Genomic DNA, 13,136 nt, shown 5'->3' on the forward strand with positions numbered 1-13,136 from the left:
TCGCGCGGACATACCGTGCCGGCCACAAAATGAATAAAAACGCGCAGTCTAGTAATTTCATTTTTTCTGATTTTGTGAGACTTTAGCACTAGTGTCAACATGTTGATAATATAAATTTGTCTCTGTCATACTGAACATTTGTACGAACATTTTCGTTGTACCAACAATGTTTGAGAGGTAACGATCAATTTTCACTTGAACGTGGACAGTCTGCATAAAGAGATCCATAAAAATTCGTTTTATATTTAACGCGCTGAATGCATAGCGACGGGATATTGTATCGAAATCGTTATGCTCGGCGACGAACGATACGAATTTAATATTTATTAGATGCTCAGTGGCGAAAAGTTTCTGAGCGGCAGGTTATTACACAAGTTGAGAGCCGCGAAGAAATCGTGTCGCGTTCGACGAGTCGGTTCAAAGCTCAATAAGAATTAATTTCAAAACTTCCTCGATCTCGATTTAAGTTCCGACAAACTTTCGATCGACGCCCTGAGACGGGGGACAAGGTTTCGCTTTCCTTCGCACATCTAATCCATATACAGCTCTCGATTAATTTGTTTCATTCGCTCTCTTATGACCACCCCATATCGCCAAGTAATTCCTGGAGATACAAATTGGAAAACCGATCGAATTATTCCAGTAATCTACCGTGACATTGCTATGCGAAATCATACGGCAACCGATTGCATCATTCATAGAGAACGTCTTCTAAACATCTCCTTCGTAGCCCCTCTTAGGTCTGCGTATTGAAAAAAATATTGTTTACAACTTCAACCTCTGTGTACGCAATGCCGGTAGTTTCATATTAATATCTGCAATGCTACTTGAGTTATAATTTTTTAAAGAACACAATGTGAAGAAACATATTGCAGACTTTTCCAAGATAGCATAGAAACTTGAAGACCAATGGAATTGTATCGATTAAATAAATCTAACGATTTGCACGCTGATAAGAACAATTTAAGTTCGTCGTTGATCAAAACAACGCAACAAATTTTTCCTGTTCATCATCAATTACGATTCAGCACGGTCTTTTGATCAGTCAATGATTGAATTTAGAAAGTATGATTCTCACTTCAGAGAATAAAGACACAAAGGCGGACGACTCAATTGTCGGACTTCGATTGTACGGTTCCTTTGTTAGCCGGAATTCGTCTAACTGCAATGAAAAACTGAGAAACTATTTGCAATGTACGGAAGTAGCGGGCATGTTTGAGTATAATTAAAAGTTGCCTCGCGCACAGGGTTCTAGTAGCTCATTCGAATCCGAAATTAAAAATGGCTGACATCCAGGGGTTAGTTACTAGGAAACCGTATGCCGGCTACTTAATTCTTCAGGGATGACTGAAAAAGTTTCGCGAGTGTGCTGCTTTCTTCTATAACTTAATCGAGGCGCGGCGATATAATTAAGAAGTTCAGCCATTCCCAAACGACGACGCATGCCGTGTCTACTTTATAATATCTCGAGTATCGTCGCTTACACATTTCCACGCCAGCCACCTTGCTGTTTCGATTTAATGAATTTTAGATTTGAAGATATCACCCACTTAAGGCCACTCCCACCGCTCATTAAAACTCTCCAGTCCTCTATCTTGCCTTGTGTAATCTGAACTCTACCACCAAGCTACCAAGCGTACCATCAAACCGTTCTTCCACTGTCCCAAGGTAAATTAAGGCGGTACACTGGTTTCTCATTTTCGAAAAATCGATTTTTTTCGCATATTCTCTCAGTACTTACAACTGTCGTGGAATATGTGCAAAACGATTTAGCTAGAAACAATATGACAGTATTCTTAAATTCTTTGAATGTATTTATGGTTTTGCGTTTGATCTCATTCATCATTTCATTGTCTAATAATGATTTTTTTAAATCAAACTTTTGCCGATACATTCGCGACATTTTCCTGATTGAAATGATTCCAAACACGACACAATTTGGATCACATTTACTTATTTAATCTACGATGCAGTGGAACCTCGATTATCCGAACCTTTGGTATCTAAATTATTGTCGGAAACAATTGCAAAGAGTTCAGTATGATACAACATATTTATTGTGGATTTATTATACAACTTGGTAGGGATTAAATTTGCATCTGATTAGGTTCGGATAATTGTGGTATGTATTGTAATTGTATCATGGATTAAACAAGTAAATATACAGTGGCCCACAAAAGTGTTCGTACGCCCTTTGAAACAGAATAACTTTTTTATAATTGATACTAAATAATATTGTATTACGAAATAATATGCGAAAAAGATTATCCAAAAATTATAATTTACAAGGTTACATGCAAAAAGAAAAAAGGCATTTTCTAAAACTTTTTTATTTGGCCCCTTAATAAAAATTTAAAATATTTGTTTTGTAGATCTATGTTAGTGATACACGTACTGAAAATTTCATGGAAATCGATTGACGCTGGAAAAAACGACACACATCGAAAGATGTACCATTTTTAACCGCTTTTAACTCGTGTGTATCTCGATCGATTTCGATGAAATTTTCAGTATGTGTGTAACTAACATAGATCTACCGTACAAAACATATATTTTAAATTTTCATTAAGGGCCCAAATAAAAAAGTTTTAAAAAAATGCCTATTTTATTTTTGCATTTAACCTTGTAAATTATAATTTTTGGAAATTCTTTTTTTGCACATCATTTAGTAAACCAATGCTTCAAATTGCTTACAAAAACATCAGGTTGTTTAGTACAATTATAAAAAAATTTTAGAGGGCGTACGAACACTTTTGTGGGCCACTGTACTTCGAATTATGTCATGTTTGGACTCATTTCAAAAAGGTCACAGATCTGCTGGTAAAAGTTTCGAAGAAAAATAATTCAATCGACAGCATAACGAAGCATAAGAGACTTTGCTGGGAGCCGAATTCGTGATCAATTTTTGGTAACGGGTGGCTCACTGATTACGCAATACTAATCACGGCTGACCATCTAGAAATTATCAAATAAACAGTACTCAATGAGCTATTGAACCCGCGTTCTCTATTTATATCGTAGATCGCACACAATTGTTCCGAACCGGCATGATAAGCAGTGATAAAATTTGCGAAACGTGGGTTCTTCGTGTACAAATGACGTACTGTTCGTTAACAACGTGAGCTCACGAACTTTATTGAAACAAACTGAATTTCATGCATTTAATCAGATTAAGTCCGCACGCATGTGCGTAGGCGTATTGCTCAATCGCGTTTATATAATAATTAATTAAATTAAATTGCACGGCAAGAGTGTAACGTGAATTCGTAGAAACAAATGTCAAGGCACGAATCCGTATTTTCTGTGAAATTGTTCGTGCAAGTATCAATAATCATGGACAATATTAATGTATCCATTAGACTAATAATTAGACTGTGGATTTCATACATTCGTGACAACAATGAGTAGATCAAATACAAAACAGTGAAAAGAATTAAATTTTATTGTTTCCAACTCGATAAGATTATTAAAAAAAGAAATAAATCTCTATGTAGTTTCTGTATCTGACAAACAATACAGAAAATTCTTATTTTCTACTAATGTTTATCTGAAAAACAATGTCTACGATTATTGAGAAGGACAGCAACATTTTAAAAATGCGCCGGAGAAGGATGTTTTGAAGATTACAAGGATGGAAAATAAAAGTCACGTAACAATTGCTGTTATCAAACATTGCTTGGAAAATTTGTGAACAAATATGTGAGTCACGGCATAATGATTCAGAAAGACGGACGGTAATAAATGATTCCGCTCCTATATTTTATATCTCTTGGTAGACTTTATAAATCGTATTTAAGTTATAGTATTAATGATAAAAAATCAAACTGAACTTTTCGTATTTAAAAAATCGTCATCGGTGCCTTTTTCCATGTATCAAAGTTTAAAAATTTGTTTAAACTAGAAACGAGAAATAAACTAAAACTTAAAATTATTTGGTCAGTGATCAACTATTTATTTACAATATCTTTTCTTCTTGTAACTGATCTAAATCTACGTGTTTTTATTGTCCAATCAACATTATTAAACAATGAATTATATTTATTCTAATTCATACATGTATCTACTCAATATAATTTGTACTGAATAACTTTTTTCGAATTGACAGCCATTTAATAGTTACTTAATTTTCTTCAAGCTACATATTTCCATGTAAATACTGCATAGACTTTTTTTAGTGATAATTGCTAACGGCAACTCTGCAAAAGCGACACACGAATTACATAAGAGTAAATAATGAAATTCCTGGAAACATGGCTGCGCACATAAGAAGAGCAACTATCCGATAGACGGCTATATTTTCAAGGAAAATAAACAAGCGTGACACGGAAGCGAAGAAATAAAGCGCGTAAAAAAATCATCAGTTCTCTATTTGCGGTTAGATAGACCGGTTTTGCGTTACATCCGCACGCCCTTTTTTGTCGACATTGTTAACGATAAAAGTATCTCACAGTAGATCCACCTGCGCGATAGAAATAATAATTAGCGAAATAAATTAAATTGATCATTCTTAATCGAACTTGAATCGTACACGAAGTTCGAATAGTTGCAACATTATGTAGGCTATCGGTAGAGCAAATCTAGGCAAACAAACTGTGATTTACGACGCACATGGTCCTTGTAACAGATAATAATTTTGTTTGTAACAATTCCGACGAAGTTCAAGATACTCGTTTGTAGCAAACAAGCACGTTCGTCAATATTATTAGACACTGCTTTCAAAATTTATTGCAAATCAACTGACAAAAAAGGTAAATTTATATCAGAAAATGTATGAAAATTAATTTTTACCACAATTGATTAAGTGAATTCAAATTTGATTAGGGCCTACGAGGTGTAAGAATGTGACAAAAATTATTGTTATGATAAACTTTATTTTTTCTACTTTTGTCTTATTAAATAAGTTGCTTTGGTTTTGCGTGACTTTTGTGGGCGTTAGTGTAACATGTTAAAAAATAATCCTATTCAATAATTTACGTATAATTGTGGTTCACTTGGCACCTATGGTTTCGTTAATGTAATATTCTGTATTATGTAATTCTTATCGGTGTATCACAAATCGTGTACGTGAATTTCCATCGAACAATAATGTCCGAAGGCAATTCTACACAAAATGCTATTACAAAGACGAAAGAAATTCTCTGTTTGTTGACATGCGCTGAACGATATTACATAATCACAGTACGGTTTATCGTTCAGCTCTTTAAATACTAAATCACAACACTACCATTTCGACACGCGACACATTTGACTCGCAAATTTACTGAAACGACACTGACATACTCGCACGGTTCAGACTTTCTGCGTGAAAGTGGAAAGAAATGGCACGTAAGTTCAATAACATTTAATTCCTTTCTCAGGTAATGTATTAAGTAGCTTGTTTAGGAACATGGGAGACCTTATTACTTTCCAGTGTAATATTATGTTACGGTTATCTTGGAGATTATCTAAGAGATAATGTTAAGTGTCCCTTGAGAGTTCATTGACCTGCTTGCTCTGCCCAATATAGCTGCTTTGAAATACAAGTTCGATACACTAAATAGTGTCCCTTTGACACTAAAACAACTGAAAATTAAAAGTGACTAATTGGTCATTTTTAAAAACATAGCACGACTACTTTTACAGAATACATCTGAATAAATACTATTGAGTACAACTGAATAATTAAAATAATTGAATGAAATGCAGAATGTGGAATTCATTATTTTAAGCTAGCTGCTTACTCAGTCACTCAAACCACTAATAATACTCAAGCGACGCTAATAACATTATTTATACTAAAAAAAATACTCCAGATGCAGTAATTGAAGACCTCGATACAAAAACCGAGTAACCATTTCTTTTTAAAATATTGATTGTGTTCGAGGTAAAAATTAAACAGTTCTCAAAATCTAGATTTGCTCGATTCCTGCAGCAAGGTTTCCAATTTGCAATTATTTCTAATACTTCAATAGAAAGCAACTGTAACAATTAATTGTAAAATTAACAAAATTATTAATACGACTGTAATAGGACTGTAAATAGGACGAAATTAGCTAGAGTCCAAAACAAATTTTAACCTTTTTGTTGCTGAATGAAAACTAATCTTCTAATCACAGCTTGATTCTAATCACTAGCCCATATAAACCCCAAGGAACTCTTCAACCATAATTTCAAACCCCAATCAGGACTCTACTCAAAATAAAAAATCTCAATTAGCAATGCCCTCTCTCTTTTCCAAACCGATCCAGATCCCCTCATCAGGGATGATCGAAAAGTTCTGTTTGCTGTACACAATCGGGACCATCGTCTTCTCCGTGCGTTTCAGATTGAACCTGTGAACTAGATTAGCAACCAGGATCTTAGTCTCCATCAGAGCGAACCTATTACCGATGCATTTCCTCGGCCCAAGGCCGAACGGCAAATACGCATATGGATTGACCTTGTCCTTGTTCTGCTCGTTGAATCGTTCGGGATCGAACTTCTCTGGATCGGGGAAGTACTTGGGATCACGATGCAGGCCAAACACAGGGAACGTGATTTTGTCACCGGGATTCACTGTAACAGAATCGTAACCAGGTCCAGCAGCAGGTAGCTCGAACTTCTGGGCGCAGATCCTGTCGGTGAGCACCGTTGGAGGATGCTTCCTGAGCGTCTCGGAGACCACCATCTCCATGTAGTCCATCTTGAGCAGCTCCTCGTAGGAGATCACGCCATTCCCTTCTGCCATGTGACTGTCAACTTCTTCGCGGAGCTTCTCCTGTACATCAGGATTCACAGCAAGTTCGTAGCCAATGTAACTCATCAGTGTGGAGGATGTGTCGAAGCCGGCCAGGAAGAAGATGAATGCTTGAGCAACTATGTCGTCGATCGTCAGCTGATGCGTCGTTAGCTTGTCTTTATCTCTGGCTTGCATCAGCAGATGGATCATGTCCGGCCTGACGATCTTCTGCGCGTCTCGAGCGCTCACGGTCTCAGCAACCACTCTTTGGAAGAAGTTCCCGGTGTCTCGCGAGAGGAACTTCAGCCCGAGTAGCTTGGAGAGCTGCGGGCTCGCACGGAAGAAGAGGAACTTGAGCAGTCTGAAAAAACCACTGAACTTCGTAGCGTCTGCTCCTTTTACGTAGAACTCGTTTTCGCGGTCCTTCAAAGAGTTCACGCTGATGCCGAAGGCAGCGGTGGCGATCACGTCGTTGGTGTATCTGGTGAAGAGTTCCTTGAGATCGACCTGGGAAAACTGCTCCGGATGAGTGTACAGGTAATCCGTGAACTGTTTGGAGCATTCGGAGACCAGGTCGAACATGAACCTCATCTTGCTGGCGGTAAAGGTCGGGCTCAGGGTATTCCTCATCTCCTTCCAGCGGTCGCCTTTCAAAGAGAAGACGTTCTTGCCGAAGACCGGGTCTATCTTCTCATCGATGAAGCTCTCGTGATCCGGGAAGTGCTCGAAGTGCTTTATGCCTATGTCTCTGATCAGGTCTGGGTCGCGCACCATCACGGATGGGGTGGCAAAGTCCATAGTCCCGATGTACTTCACGTCAGGCTGCAAATTGTACCACTGCATTACGATGTCCGGCATTGAGATTTGACGAGTGAACATCTTCCATCCGGACCCCAAAACAGGGAGTGACGGCACCGATGGCACCCCTCTTCTCGCCCAATAATTGATTTGCTCGTACAACGACGAGATCAACTTTGCCAGGCCGATGACTATCACCCCTACCACCAGCAGGTTGTACGATACCGAGAACGAAGGTATCTCCATCGTTACGAGTTTGCGTTACGAATGACTCCAACTTGTGACTAGGAGCAATGTTATAAACGTGAGTGAACACATCCATGGATTTATCATTGGACGAGGAACTGCCGTAGGAGGGAGTAACGACTGTTACGTCAACCACTTGACGATCTGCGTTGTCTGTCATCGATACTTCCCGAAAAGCTCGCGGACAGCCGCGAAAATGAAAGTCACAAGGGATAACACGTGTTCGGAAAGAGTTATCTTTCGGAAGCCGATATCGTTCGATTGATCGATCTCTTTGACAGGTGGAATCCGTCTTGGAAGTTAACGAAGATACGATGCAGCTAGATGGTCAACGATGTTTTATTGATGGAGCGAGCGTTGCTCTTGGAATTCTTCGGGTCTCTGATGAACTTTTAATTGGAGAAGGCTGGGCTTTTCTTTCAAAATGATAGAAACGCTGAGTAACAATTCTAACCTATAATCAGCTCTCAAACACAGAGCACATTCAGCTTCAGAAATTTTATAAGAACGGAGAACGCTTACTGTGCAAGATTGAAATGGCAGACCAACAAAAACGTCTTTCAGTCCCACAAAACTTTCACTTTTCAGTACCTCAAACTTCGAACGCGTTTTTCTTGAGCAATTCGAGAACCAATCAGTCGATTTATAATTTTACATTCGTAGAAAGAAATGTACTCAGTATAAGTATTGTTTATGCATAAAAAAGACACAAAATTTATTGCAAGAACGTCAATCTTTTGAAGAATCTACCCAATTTCAAAACTGTTCCCTGTTTCATTTTAACCAAGTACAATTCAAGAAAATTCGATATACATTATATATAATTCTAATTTAAATATTTGTATACATCACTCGTTATGTAATATCTATAACCTTCCAAATCTTTCATCCCACTATTTTCTGTATATTTTACATGAAATATCGATTTTAGATAGTTATAAAAATTATATTGCTACTTATCGTGATGTAATAACATATTTCATTTTTAAAACAATGCGTAAGAGTTGAAATAATATTTTGTCCAGGACAACGGCTGTTTCTCAAAAAATTGGCGTACTTAATGCAATAAATTTATTCAATATGCCAGTATGAGTTATTAACAATATGCTCCGAGGATTTCAAGCATAGCAGAAACATTTTTATGACTCCCGTTTAAATTTATATCGACGTGTGCAGCATAATAAATTTATAATTACGCTGGTGTTGTTAACCTTGTTTCATTTAAACTGTAACAATAATTCGTCACAGACAACGTTATCTTGTTTTTATTCTTGATATGTACTACAAAACACGCAAATTAAATTGAAAATATGATCACCACCAAAATATTTCACCTGTTTTGTAAGACCAGTATGTACAGAGTTATGCGAATTAATAAACCACAAAGAGATTCTCATACAGGTTTAAAACAACACAAACGAATTATTATTAAACACGTATCGGAAAAATGTTGCTTCAGTGTTACTGAATTTCCTCGTTTGTAATTTTGTAACAATATACAATTGTGCATGGTTGAGTAATATTTAAATGAATAATACGCGTGAATATATAATATCATAGGCTGTGAAAAAAAATTTACGGAATATTTCATAGTTGTGCAAAATTCCTCGGTATATATTTTTTATTTCTTATTTTACAACTAATGGATGAATAACAATGTGTGTATCATCATAAAGAATTATTAAATAAACTTCTCTTTATTCATGTGTGTACTACAAGAAGAAATGTCACGGACACTTGCAAAGTTTCATAAAACATCTTACAATGCAGTTCCTTTTATTTTTAATGCCGAGATTACGTAACTGATATACATGCTAGAGTTCGAAAACGATAATCATACGAACAGAATACGGATGATTAAATCTAGCATTGTAACGTAACACTGTATTATAGTGTAGTAAACCAATTCCAGCTCATCACCGACGCAACTGAAATTAACACTGGGATTGCCGAACAATTTATTATACTTTTGATTGAAGCTTGAAATCGTTACTCGCGTGCGCTCGACTGTTAGTGTATTGAAATACAATGAAAATGAATTTATTGGATCAGGTAATTGCGAAAAATTAAATTATTGCTTCGATTGTGCTCGGAATACACAGAAATCAAGCAAATAGTTGAGGTGCAGGTGTAACACGCGAACAGAAAATCAAACTCATTCACCTGGGTGTACAGTTACACCGTTGCAACCAAATCCAGCCGAAGGTAATTCGAATTTCAATGTGAATTGCCTATCGATGAACGCAACAAGAGAGTGCATTCTGACTGTCTCTGATACCACCATTCCCATGTATTTCATTTTCCCTATACTATCGTATGGAACGGCTAAATACCAGTCCCGTTACCCCTACACAACACTAACTGAATGTCTAGATTCTAGATATAAAACAAACTCATACAGTGGAGCCCCATCACTCCGAACTCATGTTCTCATACTGTTAGGTTCGCGCAAAAATAATTGCGGGGGGTTCGAAACTAAAATAAAATTAAAATATATCCCAAAGTAAAATAGTTTTTTCGACGTAAATAGGTTAATACATTTTTATTCGGAATACCGAGACCCATCCAATAGTGTACAAAAAATGATATGATTCCATGAAAATAAAATAAAGGTGACCTTCACGTGTCCTTCATGCGGACACTCACAAGCAAAATAGTAGACAGAAAAGTTTCGTATGAAACATTTTTGTCCAATAACAAATAGTTCCGGAGATAATCGAATTTGTTGATTGAAATGGGACACCCTGTATAAAGATGAATAAAATATCAAATCCAAGATCTAACAACAATAATTACACAGGACCTCCCTGAGCATCCCTTCTCCTCAAAGTATACCAAAACCCATCATCCGGCAAAATCTGAAAATGATTTTTCTTGGACACCACCGGCTTCGTCTTCTCATTAGGCTCTATCACAAACCTTTGTAGAAGGTGGATCATCATGATCTTCACTTCCATCAACGCGAACCGATTGCCAATACACATTCTAGGTCCAAGTCCGAAAGGCAAGTAACTATAAGGGACAATGTTCTTCTTATTCTCTTCGTTGAATCGTTCTGGGTCAAACTTCTCGGGGTCGGGGAAGTACTTAGGATCGGAATGCAACATTTGAATGGGGAACCAAACATTTTCACCAGGGTACACGGTAGCAGGTTTGTAACCAGGTGCGGCAGGTGGCAGCTCGAACGTCTCCACGCAAACCCTGTCAATGATCGCAACCGTGGGATACTTCCTCAGCGTTTCGGAGATCACCATCTCCATGTACTCCATCTTCGATAGAGCCTCATAAGAGACATCTCCGTCTTCTTCAGCAAGGTAGCGATCCGTTTCCTCTCTCAGCTTCTCCTGGACATCCTGATTCATCGCTAGCTCCAAACTCATGAAGCTCATCATCGTGGACACGGTATCGAAACCAGCCAGGAAGAATATGAACGCTTGAGCAACGATGTCGTCGACGGAGAGTTCGACAAGCTTTTGCTCCTCCTTAGCCTGCATCAATAAGTGAATCATGTCTGGTCTAACTATACCTTGTTCCTTCCGGATCCTCACAGTGTCCGAGATAGTCTTGCGGAGGAAACTCTTCATCGACTTCGGCAATACCGATAGTCCTATCATCTTGCACAGTCGAGGGCACACACTCATCATCATGAACTTAAGGGTGGTTATCGATTTGAACAAGTGGACCATCTCGATTCCTGTTTTGTAGAACTCGTTGTCCCTATCTTTCAGAGAGTTCACGCTGATGCCAAACGCTGACGTTGCGATTACGTCGTTGGCGAACCTTTTGAAAGTTGCATAGCCATCCACCATGGAACAGAGCTCGGGATGATGGTACAGATAGTCGAAGAAGTCGTGGGAGCACTTGGAGACCAAGCCGTACATGAATCTCATTTTACTGGACGTGAAGAAGGGACTTAAGGTTGTCCTCATGTTCCTCCAACGGTCGCCAGTTAGGGAGAGCAGGTTGCTACCGAAGATCGGTTCATACTCTTCGCTGATCAAGCTTCTATGGTCCGTGAAATGGTCGAAGTGTTTTATGGCGACGTCCTTGACCAATTCGGGATCTCTTACTATGATAGTAGGACGCCCGAACTGCACTGTCCCAACGTATCTGACTTTTGTGTGATTGGTATAAATGAACTTGATGTATTCCAAGAATGTCACTTGCCACAACCACCATCGCCATCTAGAGAATGGTAACTCTTGCGTGTTTGGAACTCCACGTTTCTTCCAGTAGGTGTGTTTATGGTACAGTGACGTCAGAACCTTCGTCAAACCAACAACGACGAGAGTGACCACCAGTATTTGAAACGCAGACCAGCTTGAAGCAAACTCCATCGTTGGAAATGAGCAGCATTGACTCTCACTGCTCTTTGCCGGCTTTTATACCCGCGTATGACGTGTGTACAGTTACACCTACACACGTCAGCGTGTACGAAAGAGGGGATGGGTACAACGAGATATGAGGTCATCGACATGTATGGTTTATATTCGGAGTGTTCGCAGAAGTTGACGCTATTTCTTAACATATCTACAAAGAAAAGAATTTGCACTTTGTTTTTTGCAATTGATGCACAAAATTTTTTATTTCGCCGGAAGATCAGCGATGTAATAGCAATCTACAGTACTGAACTGATGCAACAATTACATTGAAAAAAATAAACCAAGGAGTCACACGCCGGCCAACGCGTTAACAATTTTTATCGAGATCGAGACCGATAAACTTGATACTTGAAATACTACATTCGATGTTATGTATCGTTAAAACAGATACGAGGATCAATTAATCCCATTGCTTTCACGCATCAGATACGCAGGTCGTTCACCCCGTGATATCGTAGATCGATTGATAAATTGGTGAACAGGAAACGATAACGCGACACTTTTGACAAAATAACTCCCAGTTTTGCGAAATGATTATTTTGCTAGATAGATATAAAAATTTCTATTCTTGCAAATTCAGTTTCACGAATTAAACTGTTAATACGAATCAGCTGTTTGGTGAGGACTATTTATCTTAACGCGAATCTTAATTATTCAATTGCAAAAAATTTTTTTTCCAATTCAACAAATATTTATGTAGTCTATTTGTAAATAGTGGTCGGGTTGAGTCGGGGGTACCCGAAAATTTATAAAAATGCTTCCCTGCAGTGACATACATGCAGTGCCGTAACGAGGGTATGAACCGCCTGTGGCAAGTGTCTAACTTGTGCTCCCGTAACCCAATAATGACAAAAAAATTAAAAATTTTAATGTAACAAGTTCAATTTTACTAAATGCAATATATTAAATACTATTAACCTCATCAAAATGAGTTACCTGTGTATATACAATGATGTATTTGTCAAGGTATTTGTATGAATAAATAATCTATAACCTGAATAAGAACAAATTTT

At 37.9% G+C, this 13,136-nt stretch overlaps 2 protein-coding genes and 1 pseudogene across 7 annotated transcripts in view; all 3 read right to left on the reverse strand.

Moving 5' to 3' along the window:
• LOC143215329 (membralin) overlaps window positions 1-13,136 on the reverse strand; it is a 114,038-nt gene that overhangs the window by 89,335 nt on the left and 11,567 nt on the right. The gene's annotated exons all lie outside the window — the stretch shown is intronic.
• On the reverse strand, window positions 3,928-7,741 carry LOC143215330 (cytochrome P450 9e2-like). Its single transcript, XM_076437401.1, has one exon. It carries the CDS (start codon window positions 7,739-7,741, stop codon window positions 6,188-6,190), a length of 1,554 nt encoding a protein of 517 aa, XP_076293516.1. The 3' UTR covers window positions 3,928-6,187.
• Window positions 10,532-12,977, reverse strand: LOC143215331 (cytochrome P450 9e2 pseudogene; annotated as a pseudogene).

This window comes from Lasioglossum baleicum, chromosome 13 (assembly GCF_051020765.1).
Source record: "Lasioglossum baleicum chromosome 13, iyLasBale1, whole genome shotgun sequence".
Lineage (NCBI taxonomy): Eukaryota > Metazoa > Arthropoda > Insecta > Hymenoptera > Halictidae > Lasioglossum > Lasioglossum baleicum.

Excerpts from the sequence above, each read along its gene's own strand:
- LOC143215330 (XM_076437401.1), bottom strand. The coding sequence starts at position 7,741 with ATGGAGATACCTTCGTTCTCGGTATCGTACAACCTGCTGGTGGTAGGG.